The 17,783-nt window shown below is 42.8% G+C and overlaps 1 protein-coding gene and 1 long non-coding RNA gene across 3 annotated transcripts; one reads left to right on the top strand and one right to left on the bottom strand.

Moving 5' to 3' along the window:
- Window positions 1-17,115, top strand: KIN (Kin17 DNA and RNA binding protein). 2 transcript variants are annotated; one of them, XM_040594904.1, is made up of 13 exons: window positions 1-181; window positions 2,612-2,706; window positions 3,586-3,629; window positions 3,775-3,897; window positions 4,776-4,957; window positions 6,365-6,413; window positions 6,735-6,792; window positions 10,576-10,696; window positions 11,182-11,232; window positions 11,931-11,999; window positions 13,088-13,187; window positions 14,599-14,699; window positions 16,151-17,115. In XM_040594904.1, the coding sequence occupies exons 1-13, from the start codon at window positions 68-70 to the stop codon at window positions 16,211-16,213; spliced, it is 1,170 nt and encodes a 389-aa protein (XP_040450838.1). In that variant the 5' UTR covers window positions 1-67; the 3' UTR covers window positions 16,214-17,115. The 2 variants fall into 2 exon arrangements, with proteins under 2 accessions (XP_040450838.1, XP_040450837.1); XM_040594903.1 differs by having other exon boundaries at window positions 10,573-10,696.
- On the bottom strand, window positions 10,970-14,592 carry LOC121088583. The gene is made up of 2 exons (XR_005827993.1): window positions 14,004-14,592; window positions 10,970-11,134 (listed from the first exon to the last, which is right to left on the bottom strand). It is a non-coding gene; the product is annotated as an uncharacterized LOC121088583 (long non-coding RNA).
- Window positions 17,116-17,783: the final 668 nt, after the last annotated feature.

Below are 17,783 nucleotides of genomic sequence, written 5' to 3'. Positions count from 1 at the left end.
GGCGCGCGCAGCCACTTCCGGCGGCGCAGGCTGCGGGCCGGGGCGGAGCAGGCTCAGCCTTGCCGCCATGGGGAAGTCGGATTTCCTCAGCCCTAAGGCTATCGCCAACCGCATCAAGTCCAAGGGGCTGCAGAAGCTGCGCTGGTACTGTCAGATGTGCCAGAAGCAGTGCCGCGATGAGGTAAGCCCGCCTCGCTGGCGGCCGGGCCTGTGGCGGGGCGGCGCGGCGGGCCGCGAACCCTGCGGGGCTGGCGATCCTCTGGAGGGGGGGGGCTCCCGTCCCCTGGTACAGAACCCCAGGCCCCTTGAGGGGGGCCGCTCTCCTGGAGTTGCACAGGGGAGTCGGATGCTTTTGGTTGGGGTCCTCAGTCCCCTTGGGCGGGGGTGCCGATCTCCCATGTAAACGTCCCGAGCGCCATTGAGGGGGACACAGGGGGTATGCGATCGCGTTTGTGGGGGATCCATAATCCTTTTGTGGGGGCTGGGATTTACTCAGGGGGTGTGGGACTTCATAACCTTCCTGTGGGTTCCCTGGTCCCCTTGCAGCGGGGGTGTAGGGTTGGTTGATTTCCCCTTGGAAGTGTCCTTAGTCGCCTTGTGGGGGCTCTGATCTTGTCTGTGGGGTGCAATCGTTCAGGGGAGCATCCTGGCCTCGCTTTCCGGGAGCACGGGGAGCCTCAACTCACTTTAGGGGAGCATAGGACAGGGCCCTTATTCTCCTTTGGGGGTCCCCCGTCTCTTGTACAGACTACGGTCCCCTGGGGGGCGGATTGGTGGGACCTGGAGGGTTCCTAGTTGCTGAGGGTGGGGTGATCCTATTGGTATCCCCAATCCCACATGGAAGAAGTCTTAATCCACTTTGGAAGAAGTGTGTTGGCTCTGATCCATCTTTGGAGATGTTCAGTCCCCTGAAGAGTGAATGATCAGCCCAGGGTGAGACGGTGCACAGGGTGGCCCCAAAACCTCTGGAGGGACGAGTCCTTCATACACCCCTTGAGAGGTTGCCAGGCTTATGAATTAGGTGGCTCCCATCCAGGAGTTGAAGGTAGCCGTGATTTTTCTTGGGAGCAAGGTGCGTGCAGTGACATGCCCAAGAGGATGCCTGTCTGGAGCATTGTGAGTCACTTTTCATAGAATCACAGAATGGTTTGGGTTGGCAGGGACCTTTAAAGGCCATTCTAGTCTAACATTCCCTGCAATGAGCAAGAATACCTTCAACTAGATGAGGTTGCTCACAGCCTCATCCAACCTGACCTTGAATGTTTCCAGGGACAGGGCATCTACCACCTTGCTGGGCAACCTGTGCCAGTGTTTGTTTCACCACCCTCATCATAAAAAAAGTTCTTCCTTACATCTAGCCTGAATCTATTCTCTTTTAGTTTAAAACATTATCTCTTGTCCTGTTGCAACAGGCCCTGCTAAAATGTTTGTTCCCATCTTTCTTATCAGCCTCATTTAAGTAGTGAAAGGCTGCTAGAAGGTCTCCCTGGCTGTCTCTTCTCCAGGCTGAACAACTGCAGCTCTGTGAGCATTTCCTCACAGGAGAGGTGCTCCATCCCTCTGATCATTTTTGTGGCCCTCCTCTGGACCTCTCAAACAGGTCCATGTCTTTCCTGTACTGATGACTCTGTACTTCTGATTCTGGCTCAGTTTCTTCCCTTCATCTGTTATGAAGAGGTGCTTTTTCTCTGAAGTTTCCCCCTCTGTTTTTTCACTTGTCTGTTCACATGGACCCAGATGCCTGAAGGATGTGAGTGTCCTCTTCTCCCTGATTCCTGACAGAGCTGTGCTCCAAAAGTACCTCCACTTGGGCTAACTGCGCTTTTAGTTTGCCTTTCTCCATGAACAGAATCTTTAATGTGCCTTAGAGAGGAGAAGTAAAGCATCCTGTGGATCTTTAATTGCATCATTCTTCAGCTGTTTCTGTTCCCCTCTTCCTTTCACCCAAGAAGCTCAAATCTGGTTCTCCTCCCAGTGACTGCAAGCAAAAAAGCTTCGCTGCTTTACAACCAGATCTTTTTGTAAGGGAAGTGGGGCTCCCATGGAATGAAATTTGCTGTGGATTTAATCATATTGTGGTGAAAGAGCATTAGACAAAAAAGGGTGCAGTCAAACGTCCTATGTCTGGTTGTTTTTTGGGGAGCTCTGACAGCTTCAGCCCTGTGCCAGAGGTTGCCAAACTATCACAGTCCACAGCTTGAGCGCTCCCCCCCCCCGCCTGCTTACACATGTTGGTGTTGGTCAGGTAGGGAGCCAGCAGACATTTCCAGTGCTCTCCCACAAGCGCTTGGATGGGTCCTAGGTGGACCTGGGTGGTCCACAGCTATGTCTATGCTGTTCCACAAGGGACAAAGAGTACTGCTGGAATGTCCTGTCTCGTATCCCCTCTCACGCTTGTCTGGAGGCTCTTGGCCTTGGGAGGAGTTTTGTTTCTGGCTTGCCTGGTCAGGAAGAACAACTACCCCACGCTAGGCTGAGGCTGGGCTAAGGTGTTTTCTGTAGAGCCTCCAAGAAAATTTGACTTGTAAAACATTACTTTTAACACTGTTCAGCTGTGTGAATGTTGCAAATTGAGACAAAGTCAGGCAAGGTATTTATTTTTATTTTATAGAATGGCTTCAAATGTCATTGCATGTCAGAGTCCCACCAGAGGCAATTGCTGCTGGCTTCTGAAAATCCTCAGCAATTCATGGATTACTTTTCTGAGTAAGTTTCTATATATTCTTACCCAGATCTTCATTCCTGTACCAGGTCTGCACAGCCATACCTCTAAGGCCCAGTCACGTCCCATTGAAGACACTTTATTCTGACACATTTTAGCGTCAGCTCTTTTTTTAGAGGCAGTGTGAAAGTTTAGGCAATGTCCCTTTAGAACGCATGTGAGAGGCTTCAGGGAGCCATGATGTTTAATCAAATTTGACAGTTTTATCTCGCGTTTTGAGTCTCATTTTAAGTTGTTCTGCGTTACAAAGTATGTCACCCTTCTGCCCCAGCTAAGTGACTGCCACACACACAGAGTTACAAAGAGCTAAAAGAACCATTACAGAGAGATAACAAATCAGGGGTGTGACAAACTTCCCACAGCTTTCCCCAGTCCTTTGTCCAGCTGACCTACATGACAGCTGGGTTGACTGGAGCTGTCTTCAGCCTGAGTCTGAAGTGAGGCTTTATACTCAAGCCCTTGAATTAGCAGTGAGATGAGTGATCAGTGTACCCTCCCCCACCGCTGCTGCCCTTTCTCCTGCCCTGTGTTTTGTGTCAGGCCAGGAAGAGACCTGGTAATGAAATACCAGCAATTAGCGGGAAGTGTTTAGATTTTGTTCTTTCCATTTTATGCCTTTGAAAGGCTATTATCCTTTTGAAGATTTAACTTGTACATGCATGTACCATATTGTGTTTCTTTGTGCGTATGTACTGCATTTAATACTACTTTATGAGACAGGGAAATGAGCATCTGATTTTCATCATGTTCATTACAAAAGAATACTCATGCTTATGCTGCAAATATTTAATTGTTAATGGTAATAGAAAATTGCTTTGAAATCGTTAAAGTTTTATTAAAATACTTTCTTTTTATCCCCTAAGGGAATTCCGAAATGATTTCCTAGAACTGCTCAGGAGGCGATTTGGTAAATACTTTGCTCTTTGTTTGGTTTTAATGTCTTTTATTGGTTCCTTGTGAGAAGTTTTCGTTGGTTTGTCCTAGGTCCCCCACATATTCTTTAATAATAACATTAATATTAATAATAACATGATGATGATGATGTGTTTCAGGAACAAAGAGGGTCCACAATAATATTGTGTACAATGAGTATATCAGTCATCGAGAACACATCCACATGAATGCCACACAGTGGGAGACACTGACTGATTTTACTAAGTGGCTGGGGAGAGAAGGTAAGTGTAGTTTCTCGAGGTTGAGGAGTTGTAAAATTATTGGCTGATTGCATTGCTGATAATTGATCAGTAAACATTTCTGTTAGTTCTCCATTTTTCTTTCTTCCCCTTCCCTCCTGTATATATATTAACAGATGTCCAGACATATTTCTGTGCTAACCATTAGGAATTTGCTTATGAAAAATGTCTGAAACCTGGCAAACATCAGTCATGAACCTTTCCTAGTTTCATCTGCTGATCTGTATTTACTGTTAGTATTGCTAAGTTCCGAATCAGCTTCCAACAGTTGCCATTTAAAAATTAGAAACTATGATGGAACACTTCTCATGACTACAGAATCCTTCCGTATTTGAAGTGACAGGGTTTAAAGCTCAAGATCTGCAGGTTTTTTGTTCAGCAGGATTAAAAGAGATTAAATGGCACTGCGGTGTGACAGAAAGTTTACTTTGGCTCTGATTGCCTGTGTCCTACAGGACACGTTCATGAGTCATATAAGTTAGTAACAATAATGTAGCATAGTAATGTTTCCTTTAATATGATGCTGTTAGTGTGTATTGTTCATATATGTTAGATTTCTGTTTTCTTCCCTGTTAAAACAGTGGGAAGGAAACATTTCCTTCAATAAGGAAAGTATTGCAAAACACTCTGTTCACTTTATTACATACACTGGCCTATTTCCAAATAGAACTGGCTAGCTGAAGGGCAGGAACACATACTAAAGATAATTCAAAGTCAATTCTACCAGGCCAGTAAAGGAGTACATTGTCTCTGGTAAAGTATCTGCATTGTTATAGTGAACCTGGACTGTGAAAATTATCCTTGTCCCTTGCTTGCTTTTGTTAGTATTAATCTTACTCTTTCTTGTATTGACTTCTTAGGTCTTTGCAAGGTTGATGAGACTCCAAAAGGCTGGTATATTCAGTACATTGACAGGGACCCAGAGACTATTCGCAGGCAACAAGAACAAGAAAGGAAGAAGAAACAGGACCTTGATGATGAAGAAAAAACAGCGAAATTCATTGAACAACAAGTTAGAAGAGGTTTGGAGGGGAAAGAACTGGTGAGGAAAATTGCACTGTATGTCCACCTTCAGCTCAAAACTGTTCTTGGTTAAGTTAATGGTGAATTCGACACTGGTGGGATCCTTTGGTGAATTCGACACTGGTATTTCCTTTGCAGTCAGAAGATGATGAGTAAGCTTCATGCTTTAGATTACAAGCTCATCACCAGTTCGAACTGAGAAACGGTGGGCATATTTGACTGCATTGCTGGTCTCATCTAAGCCAGAAGGAATAGTCTTCTCCCGCATACTTCTGATGGGAGCCTTGACTGACTTGTTTCTGTTGAAATTGCAACTTGTTACATTTCCTTGACTAACCAGCTTGCTGGTGTTTTTTACGGCTGATGAACATCAAGGTCCTCTATGGAATCACAGTTTCAAAAAGTAAATAAAAGAAAGCAGAGGTTTACAGCTTCTTTTTAGATTTGTTGTGGTTTTGAAATCCTGTGGCCCTTGTGTCTGATCCTGGCCATTTCAGACTGATTTAGACTGTTTTCTTCCATACTTGAATCATGACAGTGGTTCACTTATGTCCTGAATTTTCTGCTATACAGTTATCTTAGATTAACCTGCTCTGGAGGAAAACTTGGAGTTACTTTGTACCTGGCTTGCTTTAGTACTAAAGGAGTAATAATTACTGCTTTTCAAGTGATTAGTGATTTAAAAAACACTCTTGATTTTAGGAGAGTAAACAATACAGTAACCAGCATGATGCCTCTTCATTTATGTTTCTTCATAACTTTTAGGGCTACAAGTAACAAGTAACTTGTACAGTGGAGAGACTGAAGTAAATAACTAGGGGGGAGCTGGCATAATCAGATCCTTATAGTGACAAGTTTTATTTTGGTAGTACTGATGTGGTGTTTGGGATCTGTTTATTTTGCGTCATTCCGTGACTTCTATACATGTTGCCTGGGACTGGAACTTCACATTTGATCCTGGGTATTGATAGGTACATTTAAATGCTGTTATAAACAATTATCTTTTTCTTAATTTAAAACTAATTGAAATTTAAATGGTCTGAGCCTTCGGTGCTAAAAATTTGGAATGATTCCAGAATTTCCTTCTCTGAGTTAAGAGTTTGTCCAGAAACCAGTCTAATCATGCTGGTTCAAATAGAGAAAACTGCTTCAATAAGGCCACTTTCCTTTCATGCTGGAATCGAGCAAGTTCAGACAGAAACTCTGTAGAGTGTTAATTAGAGAATTTTGCACAGGAGCCTGTAATGAGATAATGTTTTCAATTTATAATCTTCAGTGGATCAAGCCAGGATGAATATTACAGTTACTTGTAATCATTTTGCAGTCGTCTGTAAAACTGAGCTAATCAATGATCACCAAAAAATGGTATCTTGGCTTAGTTTTCTGTCTGACTCTTGAAACGTGTTTTGTGGGTTTTTTTTGGCAGGAAAAGCCAGTCTATACTGAACTGAACAGAGAAAACGAAGAAGAAAAAGGTAACCAGATTTTGATACATGTAATTTTCTAGAACCTACAGAGGCTGATTTTGTGATCAAAATGAGATGTGCACTGAGGCCTGCTCGGTGCTTCATAAAGTGCTTTGAGATCAGTTCTAAGTAGCACTGGAATATAGAAATACAAAGTATGCTTTCTCATAAAGTTTAAAGTAATTTATTTTAAAAGCTGAACCAAAACATAGATTAGTAAATATTTTCAAATTTATGATCTTTTCCATTTGCAGATTTAAAAAATTTTAACATCCGTCAATGTAGTTACTTTTAAAGATAGAAATAGAGTAATGTCTTTTTATTTTTTAGTTACATTTAATTTAAACAAAGGAGCAAGTACTTCAATAGCAGCATCTTCTAAAACAAGGTGAGAAAAGAATTTAAGGGCGACCCTTACTGTTGCAAAGCACTTATTTGACAATGATATTTGTGTGGGCAGGAAGATGTATCTTGTCCCAAAATATTTGAAGTCTAGTGTCTCATCCTGTCGTGTTGTTCAGGAGGAGATATTAGGTGACCTCATGGTTCTTTTGTATTTGAAATGGATGAATGGGTGTATCTTAAATGTGTGCTGTGAGGAGCCTTCTCCATAAAGCAATAGGCAGTTTCCAGTTCCTGCAAGAAGATACTGGTGTGTGAAAAGGTGGATAACGGATCCAGTCAAAGCATTTGAAGTGAATGCCATCTAGTCCCAGCAGCCTTCTATGAGTGGGTATTTGTGATTTGTTAATTTTGGTTCCTAAAAGGTTTGATTGCCTTGTCTAATTGGAGGTAATAGTTTCTTTGATCATCATTTAAGAAGCCGAATCTACCTGATATAAATCTTTCTAAAGCTCATGAATTTAATTGTCATCATATAACCACGAGCAATGCAGGACAAAAGGGATCAATAATGCAAACAATAGTGACTTACAGCAGCCTGTGAAACTGTTTGATGAGCAGTGCATCTTTTCATGTGAGGCAATATTTTAATTAAACATATTGCAGGTAAAATGAAAGCTTTCCTCTCATCACAAGCTCAACTCTTAGATAAGGTATCTGATGGGAGATGTGCCAGGCAGAAAATGAGACAATAAAGTAGTTCCTTGCAATAATAAATACAGATTTCAGGCTTTGAGGAAAACTTGTAATTTATCCCTAAGCATTGAGTTGTGCTTAAGATGAGTTTGAAACTTAATTCAGACGCTTACTTGAATAGTTTCAATGATGAGTGCTTAAGGTGCTTGCTAAAATTTGGCTGAATGTGAAATCATATATCAAATAGTCTAATTTTTTTTCATAGCATATGAGAGATGTTTGTCTGTAAACTTTTTAATGGGAATGTAAAAGCAAAATTGGGATACCAACTTCATGGTAAAGTGGCCAGACGGTGGTTTATATATCACAGGTGACACAGCTGCTTCCTTCTGTCAGCGTAAAGGTGTGATCTGCAGCTGTTGGCTATTACTGAGGTTCAGTTGAGCTTAACCTGATGTCTGGTAGGCCAGTGCAGCATGTGGTAGGAATTCCTGGCTTCCCAACTTCTGCACTTGCTGCACAAGCTACCGAAACTTAGCACTTGTATTTCCTGAGCAGGGTGCAGAAATAGGGCCAGGAGATCGTAGTCAGTGAATGGCAGAGTTTTGAGTATGTGGGGATGCTAGCGGTTGGGTACAGTGGTGAAGTTGGAGCCTTGCTGAGAACAGAAATGAGGGGGGAGCTGTGCCTTTCCTCGAACATCTGTGTGGCTGACATGAAGCAAGGAGTCACCACTGGCACTGTGGACACAGTTTCTGATGCTGACTGCCCTTGAGCAAACCGGGAGCCCTGGACTTACTTTTTTCCCTCAGGAACTTGCATCCTCAAATCCCTGCTTAACTCACTCAGTGGACAAGTAAGATTAGAATTACTTCTAATTAAGGATTGAGCAGAAGCAACTATCAAGGTCACTGACTCTTGTCTGCAGTACTGCAAGTGTACCAGTGTACAGTCCTGTCTGCACACTGATCAGCCTCCATTGTACACACCTAGGATCTCTCCAGCCCTATAATCCCAAGGGAAGATCCTTCAAAACCTGTTTGCTCTAATGGTTAGGACCTTGTCTGTCATTTCACGCGTAAATGTGGTTATGGTCCGTTTCATAGAATCACAGAATGGTTTGGCTTGGAAGGGACCTTAAAAAAGGCCATCTAGCCCCAACCCCCCTGGCAGGGGCAGGGACACCTTCAACTAGACCAGGTTGCTCCAAACCCCATCCAGCCTGGCCTTGAGCACTGCCAGGGATGGGGCACCCACAGCTGCTCTGGGCAGCCTGTGCCAGTGTCTCACCACCCTCGTGGTAAGGAATTTCTTCCTAATGTCTAATCTAAATCTACCCACTTTTAGCTTCAAACCATTCCGCCTTGTCCTATTGCTTACAGATCCTTTTAAAGGTCTGTCCCCATCTTTCTGATACCAGTTTATAGCAGTTGGTCTCATGTTGGTCTGGGTGTTTAACATAAATAGTTCTTTTTCTCCCTGGTGTTTGCTTTCTCAGACAATGTATTTGTAGAGAACAGTCTCAGGCTCTCTTCACTGTGCTGTACAAGCAGGCCTGCACATTGCTGGCCTTATCTCTCCATCCCCCTGATCTGCTGAATATCCCTTCCCTTGTCCTTGTTCCAGTTTCAGCTGATCTTGAAGAGGGGAGCTGATAAATTTGTGCATGCTGCAAATGAAACGTTCCCAAGGCTTATACAAGGCACTAATGCTTTTCTGTCTTGATGCTTCCTAGGATTGCATTTGACTCTTTCATGACTGGTCCACACTGGTAGCTGTCATCTGTGATTATAGCCAGACCCCTTTCTGCTTTTGTTGTTCTTAAACAGCTCCCAGTAGATAGAAGGTAATCAGAGTAAACTTTTCCAAAATATGTGAGCTTGCATAATGTGCTATTGAATTCTGTGTGGTATTTAAAACTTGATTTTCAAGATAAACCAGTCCCTTCTGGTGTCCAATTCTTTCTTGTCTTCTCCATGTTGATGACACACCCGAACAGCGTTGGTGGTCTCTCACTTTGTCCCAGGGTCCTTAATGAATATGTTAAATAAGATTTATTTTAAAATTGACACCCAGGAATCTCTTAGTAACCTCACGGCTAAATATGTTAGCTGCCTTAAATATAGGCACTGCATTTGTTATGTTTTAATTGTATGTTACCCTTTATGAGATGTTATTTTATGTACTTGCTATTTGATTTGTGATGTAATTTGCTATTTCTTCTAGAACTCTACTATGGAGATTATCCAGACTTTCTGTGAAATACAATTTCTTTCTCGATTTTGCTTCTACTGCCATTTCTGTATCTCCATTGCCATTACTTATCTTCCCCTTGCTAGTATATCTAACATCCTCACCATAGGCAGAACATGCTGTTTGTTGCAAGGCCATATTAATATTACCTTACTGTCCACCTCACAGCAGCCGCCTTCATCTTTTTGGATGATAGAACACCTGCATGTTTTTACTGCATTTAAATGTCTTTACAAAAATGGCTTTAACTCAAGCTGCCTTTAGCTTTACCTAGATGTTCCCTGATACGTAACTTTTTGTGCTGATTGCTCTTTTCTTTCATAACCCGTAGGCCATTTGCCTATTTCGAATGTCATTGTGAAGATGGTGTTTATTTGCTGGGTGTGGAGCCCTTTTCTACAGATCCCCATGTGTTTTCTCCCATTGCTGGATAGGTTAAGTATCTCTCTCTGAAACGAGTTCTAGATGTCTACCATTTTTGAGAGTTCCCCTGTCCAGGTGGCTTCTCTAAAGCCCCAAGTTTGTCCTTTTCGAATTTGAAAAGCTTATTTGCCGACCTGCTTTTTTCTTCTCCATTGAACTGAAGTCCCCGATCAACACTTTGCTTTTGCACTGGTGAACTGATTGTTAGGTTGCTGTCATTCTGCTGGACTGCTAGCAGCAAACATCAGTGGACATGGAGTTTACACCTCAAGGAGATCAGTTGTATCTGCCAAATGCAGTCCTAGAGAAGGGAGACGTGTAGGGTCTGGAAGGTGACTTGCACGCTGAAATTAAATAGATTAGCAGGCCTTTTTGCACAACCAGTTCATCAAATGCATCTGGGTAGAGGATACAGTGTAAGGTCTGCTGTGAAAACACCATCTTACTTTTCCAGCAGTGTCCTTGGACCAAATGCACTGAAGATGGTGGAAGGGGCAGTTAAAAGAAAAGAATCAGCTCATAGCTCTGGTCAGCCCAAAGAGAAAAAGAAGAAATCTGCACTGGATGAGATTATGGAGGTAATAATCATGCAGGATCTGTCTCTTTGTAACCCCATGCCTATGGCAATGCCCACTTTACCAGGGAGTCCCTTTGAAGTAACCTCAGACCTTCAGCTCGTATGGAATTCGGATTTTGATATCTTATCAGGCAAAATGATTTCACTTCCCCATTAAAACTGGTTTCTGCTGCTCATCTGTGCCTCTTCCCCATATGACTGAGATGTTGGAAGTAAAGGAATACAGATTTGAAAGAGAAGAAAATATATAGAAACACTTGACAAAAAAAACGTATAAATCTCCATCATTTTATCATGGATTCCTGGATCTCATCGGTTTGATTTTTATGCAGCAAACACACACTGACTTACCCTTATTTAGGGATTGTTTTTTTTTTTTTTATTCTGCACTTGATGTGGGTCTGGAGAATTGGTTCAGCTTTTCAAAGGCATGGGAAAGCTGCAGTGAAAGGAGGAAGTAAATGGTGATTATTTGTTGTTCTGTAGCTTGAAGAGGAGAAGAAAAGAACATCTCGAAGAGACTACTGGTTGCAGCCTGTAAGTGTCTTAAAAATTACTGTTTTGCCAAACACAACTGATTCTGCATCTCTAAAGCCACTATTGATTTGTGTAAATATCCAAAAGCAGGTTCCAAACTAAATTCACTCTTACTTTCCAAGCTGCCAAGTGTGAAATATTACAGTGTCTGTGAGGAATTACTCTTCTGGTTGAGCATGATCTGCAGTGTGAAGCATGGAATGCCTGATCTCAGATGGGGTGGAATTCAATAATTAAACAGTTGGTACTGTGAGTCTCTACAGATCATGTTTAAATCATGATTATTACCACAACCCCCTTCTTTCTACATAGTAGTTGTCTTGCACAGAGCTGTGGAAGTCTGCATCAGCCTTTGAGCTGAGACCTCATCTCAGCTTCTACTTTTTTGATTGGACTTCTAGATCAAGAAGTCCGGACCTTGACCCATTGTGAGCTGTCACATTATATCTTGAATTCAAGTGTAGCCATATTTGTAAAACAAAAAAAACTCTTGAGATGCTACTTCGAGGCAATAACTCAGGGATAAAGACAAATTCCTGAAAGCTGAGTCTTTGCTGTTGTTGCTTCCCATGCTGTGTTGTGCAATCTGTGGTTGGAGTCAGAGCGACCTGAATGTGTAATTAGTTTAGATTGTGTAATTGTTTGTGTGTTTTGCCTTTTTATTTTAATTTTTTTTTCTCTACTTTCAAATCTTCCAGGAAATCATTGTCAAAATTGTAACAAAAAAGCTTGGGGATAAGTATCACAAGAAGAAGGCAGTTGTGAAGGTAAAGTGTGCAAATGGAAGCATGTGGCATTGATTGAGCTTTTCTGGTATCAGATAACTTCTGAAATTTGTTTCATTGTGCAAGTTGTTCAGCTTTAACTCAATGCTGATAGGGCTGAAGCATCACCTTAACTCTTTTGGGACTTACTTTGGGCAGGGAGTGAATTGCTGACTTGGTTTAATGTCACGATGTACTCGGTGATCCTTTCTTAAGCGCTGTTTTGTTCTGCGTAGTTTGTCCCTATTAACACATCTGTCTTGGAGAACAGTCAGTCACTTTGTCAATGTGATACAACCAAGAGCAGTGCAATGGCATTTTAATCTGAGACTAGTCAGTTTTGCACTGATATTTAAGCTTCAGGCTGTCTTTGAGCAGGATTTCATTTGTGTACAAAATCTTCAGGCTGTAAGCCTTGCTGTCTTGTTCGGAAGGGCTTTCAGCCACTGCTAGTGGAATGGTGCTCTGCTGGGTAGTCCAAGGTTCAACAGTCTCTGGCAAAAGCACCAAAGGTGACACCCACATGTGTTTTGAAGGATCAGCAAGAGTGTATAGAGCTCAAAATCACAGCTTTTTGATAGATGTCTGGAAGGTGTATGAGTCCCAGTGGCTGTCTTCCACTGAGCTCTGAGTATGAGAGGTGGAACATGGTTTATGCTAGGCGCAAAAACCTCAGTGACATTTTGCCTCACTGAGAGGTAGTGTCCCAGTTGTCACTGTGTGGCTTCCAGCCAGCTTAACCTCCCGTGATGGAAAGAAGGCTCTAATTTGCTCTGCATCTTTGAGAGAATAGCTAAGGTAGCTGACTCAAAGGTTGACAATATCTTCAGACAAGGCTGAAAAAATTAGTAGTCAATTAAACCAGTCGTTGTTCAAGAGGAGCCCTTTTAATCTAGCCTTAACTTCAGAGTGGGGCTGGTCAGCAGTTCTTGAAAGCTGGATGCCCCTAGGGACAGCTCAGAAGTCCTTGCTGCTGCTTTTGAAAATGTAGAAGTGCAGACTTGCGGTCCTGAGTTTGTTAATTTTGAAATGTAAATTTAGAGATTTTTTTCATTATTATTTTTCTGATTGGCCTCTGCCTTTTGCAACAGGAAGTGATTGACAAATATACAGCAGTTGTGAAGATGATTGATTCTGGAGACAAACTGAAGCTTGATCAGACACATCTAGAAACTGTAATACCAGCACCAGGTACAGCTATTTTGTTCAGTTTTCAGCTTAGTTATCACTGCAAAAACTTACATTTCAGTTCTCTTAAAACTATAATTCATCAGCTTGAAAGCACCATAACCTCTCCTAGGAAGGCAGGCTGAGAGAGTTGGGTTGTTCAGCCTGGAGAAGAGAAGGCTCTGGGGGCACCGTATAGCAGCCTTTTGGTATATAAAGGAGAATTATAAGAAAGACAGGGGCAAACTTTTTAGTAGGGCCTGTTGTGATGCAAGGGTAATGGTTTTAAACTAGAAGAGAGTAGATTCAGGCTAGATAAAATGAAGAGATTTCTTATGGTGAGAGTGGTGAGACACTGGCACAGGTTGCCCAGAGGGGTGATGGATGCCCCATCCTTGGAAACATTCAAGGTCAGGTTGGACGGGGCTGTGAGCAGCCTGATCCAGCTAAAGGTGTCCTTGCTTATTGCAGGGAGTTGGACCAGATGGCCTGTAAAGGACCCCGCCGACCCAAACTATTCTCTGATTCTATGGAGAGCCTCTTGAGACAACATTTCATACACTACTCTGATCGTTTACCTAATATCCTCTGGTTACTTTCTAGGGAATTATTACATTGTTTCTGCTTTGAGTCTTCACAGTCCCTTCATGTAAGAATTAGGTTCTTTTCTGAGAGGACTGAAGTGCTTTAGGAATGGGCTCATTTGATGAGATGAAAGCATCTCTCTTCAGCTGCCAGGAAGCATCTCTGGGAGCCATACAGAGCCCTTGGTCATATTTATCCTGTATCTTACCTCCAAAGTCATGCCTTGAATAGCTGTGGATTCTTGTTAAAGCTTACCTCGTCTCCTCTTTGGTTCACTGGTGGTTTTTGGCTGATACACACTAATGTTTATGTGTAGCACCAGACCAGTACTTCAGGGAACGGTCAGGGTAGCAGTGAGCAGAACACTGTCAGTGTACAGGGAAGCAGGATGTAGGATTTTGGGATTCAGAGATTCTTCAACAGACCTGCTGCATTTTGCATTTCTGCAGCTGGTGAAAAGCTGGTTGATGGTGCTGGTGAGTGCTCTTTAGCATAACGTACTTGCAGGCGAGCTCTGCCCACCCTTGCACTAGGATTGATGCCTGTGGGAGAAGAAAGCAAAAAGGGGATACACTGAGCTGTTAGCACAGGGAATGGGATGTGGGAGAAATAGCTTTGGCTTCTTTCCCTGATGTAGGGGCAGAAGCCATTGAAATTACTATCAGCGTAGCCTGGAGCAGTAAAGTGAGGTGCACTTTGGAAATGCGCAGGGTGTGAGGCAAAGCTGGGTGCTGCTTGCTGAAGCTGCTGGGGCAAACCTCTCCCTCAGCTGCCAGTGGAGTTGAACACAACTCCGTCAAAAGGAGTTGGGAGCCCCGTGGTGTAACTGTTTTCTTATTTCTCATTTCAGGCAAGAAAGTGATGGTGTTAAATGGTGGTTACAGGGGAAATGAAGGCATCTTGGAATCCATCAATGAAAAGAAGTTTTCAGCGACAATAATCATCGACTCTGTAAGTATCAAATGCTGCAAGATCTCATTTGTTTAGAGCACTTTTCATCTGTACGTTGGAGAGCTTTCACAAAGAAAAATGGTATCATTAATCCTGTCTTACACATGGGATTTATGGTGTGCAAGATGCTGTGGTCACCCCACACCTATTCCCAACCAGTAGGAAAACAGCCACGTATTCCCCTTTGCAGACTAATGCTCCGCTGTTTGCCTTTAAAAAGATGCCAGGATGCTGAATTCAGCGAGTTTTGAACTTGAAAGAGGCTTGCAGGCTATTTCGTATGTTTATTTTGAACGTGGCTGCTGTACTATTTTGTGGGAAGGTAAAAAATGTTAAGTATGCAAGGAGGTGAATTTTCTCCTGCCTTTTCCAAACTGAGTGTGGGGCTTTATGTGTGTATTTGTTGTCTTGTTCGTTGTTAAGGTGTTTTTTTTTGTTGTGTGGTTTGGTTTGGTTTTTTTACCTGTTGCCTTTCTCTGGGCTAAAATTAGGCCATGTTGTCATGCCTGTGTGGCTGCTTCTTTGTTCTCTGCAAAATCAACCTTTAAACTCAGTGATACAGCAGAGAGGGTATTGTCTCTGAGACAAATTTCTTAAACAGAACTTGCAGGAAAGTTCAAAGAAGGGCTGCAGAAACTCTGCCCATACTGGACTCTGGAAAATTTGCTTGAAAAGAGACTGTGCAGCTGTCGTGACCAAAGAAGAGCTTTGGTTGGAACTAAGGATTAGGATAACGTTGGTCTTGGAAAGCAAGGGTAGTTTTTTCTCTAGTTCTGATGCTTGTAGGTGTTAAGATTTCCCCTTCCTGCATGAACTCTGAGTCTATAAATTAAAAATGGGTGAAACTACCCCTAGAAACTAGTGAAGCCTGTGAGATTTTCTTTTTAGTTGTAGGGTAACCAGAATTTTTATATATAGAAGTTTGTATTCAAAATAAAATTTTTTATTACTTTTAAGTTCACAATGAATTAATTCAAAGCAGCTGCTTATGTTTGCCCCAAAATTGCAAGGACTTTAACACAGATAGGGTCCTGAAAGTGAAAAGATTTCTGGGGCAGTGTTGAGGCCCTGTCACATTCTCCAGTCAGGTTGAAAATAATGAAACAGAAACATTGTGTTGTGAGCAAGTCCCAAACCTGCAGTTCTTTGGATGCATTCTGCTATGCAGCCCCTCTGCAGCCTCCAGTGTAGAGTTGTATGTGGCTTTTGGACAGAACACTTAAATAGAAAAGTAGTTGTCGTGCTTTTACTGTATGCAGCACTGAGTAAAGACACTAATGCCCGTGATTTCCAGTGCTATTCACTTTGGTTGTACTTCTTGAAAAACATCTGAATGTGGAGAGATTTCAGACAACCCCTTTAGCTATCTTTCTTTAAGCTCCCTATTGGGAATTCAACAAACAAACAGGTTTATATTTTGATCTTACTTATTGTACTGTGTTATTCTCCAGGGACCTTTAAAAGGACGCCGAGTTGAAGATATCCAGTATGAAGACATTTCCAAACTCGCCTGAGGTGCTCATCATGGATCAGAGAAGATTTTGGTTCCCAAAAACATCTTTCTGGCATCTTGCAGGCAGACACATGACTCTACCATGTCAGGGTTTTAATTGTGTGTGTGTATGTATTTATAATGTACATAGAAATTAACCACAAGCAAACTGGGTTTATTTAAAGATCACTATGGATTTGTTACATAAAATGTTTGTGGAAATCTTATCAGTGGAAATATTTCATCTAATTCTATATCAAAGTTATAATATTTGGTTCAATTTCCTTTTGTAAAATACAGCAGATAGCTGCAAGCTGGAGAATTTTATTTACTGAAGCATGTTAGCAGTTCCCTAAGAGAGAGAATTACCTACAAATAGCTGCTTGAGGCAGGCAGTGTGCGTCGGAGCCAGTGGAGTTGAAACAACACACTTCTCAGTTTGCAGCCAAAATTGAGTTCTGGCTGCAGGAACAAGGAAAGGGATTAAGAGAATAGCAGGAAGGTAAGAGTGCTGCAGGGGATTATTCTCCTGGATGTTGAAGGAGTGGTCTGGTATATTAAGTGTTGTCACCAATGTAGCGCGTTGGCGATAGTGGAATGCAAGTCATCACTCCTCTGTCGTGTTTGTCAGGGTTCCTCATAATACTAATATGCAATTTATCTTCATGTCGACTCCAGGGTGGATGTTACTTGTGAGGTCTCTAGGACACCAGCCAAAGTGTGTGCAGATACAAAGTGGTGATTGTTGGTTTGGTTTTTTAGATCCTCTTCATTTGTTCGTGCTTCCATTGTTGCTCTGCTACGTGAGTAACATTACTCATGCTAAATGATGTAGATGTAACTCTTCTATTTTGTAAAAACCGTCACATTTTGTACAATGTTTAATTTCTAAGGCAGTTCAGGAATAAACATAAACCTTTCTTAGGGCAGTGTATTTCTTATCACCCTTTGAAATGTGGGAGGCGTCTGCTGGTTTACATCCACCAAGGAGCGCAGGAAGGTGCCCAGCTGGCGCACTGCCTTGGTTGGGTGAGGGCGGTGCAGGCTGTCCTGGGGAGAGTACAGACCATCCCCTGATGGTCCGGTCTGCCCTGGCGAGGTCGCTGTCTCTGGTGGGATGGAGACCAACAGCCCTCATACCCCTCAGCAGAGATCTCAGCTGCGGGCTGAAGTGAGGCTGGAGGGAGGCAGGGTGCCGTCGTGCTGTGCACATCGGCTTTGCTGCAGTTTCAGAGTTCAGGGTCGCTAGAGGGCAAAAGTCGCTGTTCCTCGTCCCTTTCCGTGCCTCAGAGGGTCACCGCCGTGTTGGTTTGTGGTTTCCAGGGGACCCCTGCAGGAGAACTGGAAGACTGCAGAGGTTTAGTGAAACGGCCGCTGCCTGGAGCAGCCCGGAAGAACCTCACACGGGACATCAAATGGTTTTCCAGGGATCCCAGACGTAAATGCAAGGCAGAGTCAAAGCAGTAATGCAGTATCTAAAGAATGGAGAATTACGAGGAAGGGAACTGGAGGCAGAAGACACTTGTCTGCAAATTCAGGCTCTTTGCACGGCCTGGGTTATGTAAACAGTTATGCTCTTTCTTAAAGGGAAG

This window comes from Falco naumanni, chromosome 5 (assembly GCF_017639655.2).
Source record: "Falco naumanni isolate bFalNau1 chromosome 5, bFalNau1.pat, whole genome shotgun sequence".
Classification (NCBI taxonomy): Eukaryota; Metazoa; Chordata; class Aves; order Falconiformes; family Falconidae; genus Falco; species Falco naumanni.
The sequence above is the reverse complement of the archived record's forward strand: the minus strand, read 5'-3'. Positions and strand labels throughout refer to the sequence as shown.

Bases quoted from the DNA above. Each gene is read 5' to 3' on its own strand.
- KIN (XM_040594903.1), top strand. From the start codon at position 68: ATGGGGAAGTCGGATTTCCTCAGCCCTAAGGCTATCGCCAACCGCATC. The intron at 182-2,611 runs GTAAGCCCGCCT...TTTATTTTATAG, and splicing joins AGAAGCAGTGCCGCGATGAG to AATGGCTTCAAATGTCATTG. The intron at 10,697-11,181 runs GTAATAATCATG...GTTGTTCTGTAG, and splicing joins CACTGGATGAGATTATGGAG to CTTGAAGAGGAGAAGAAAAG.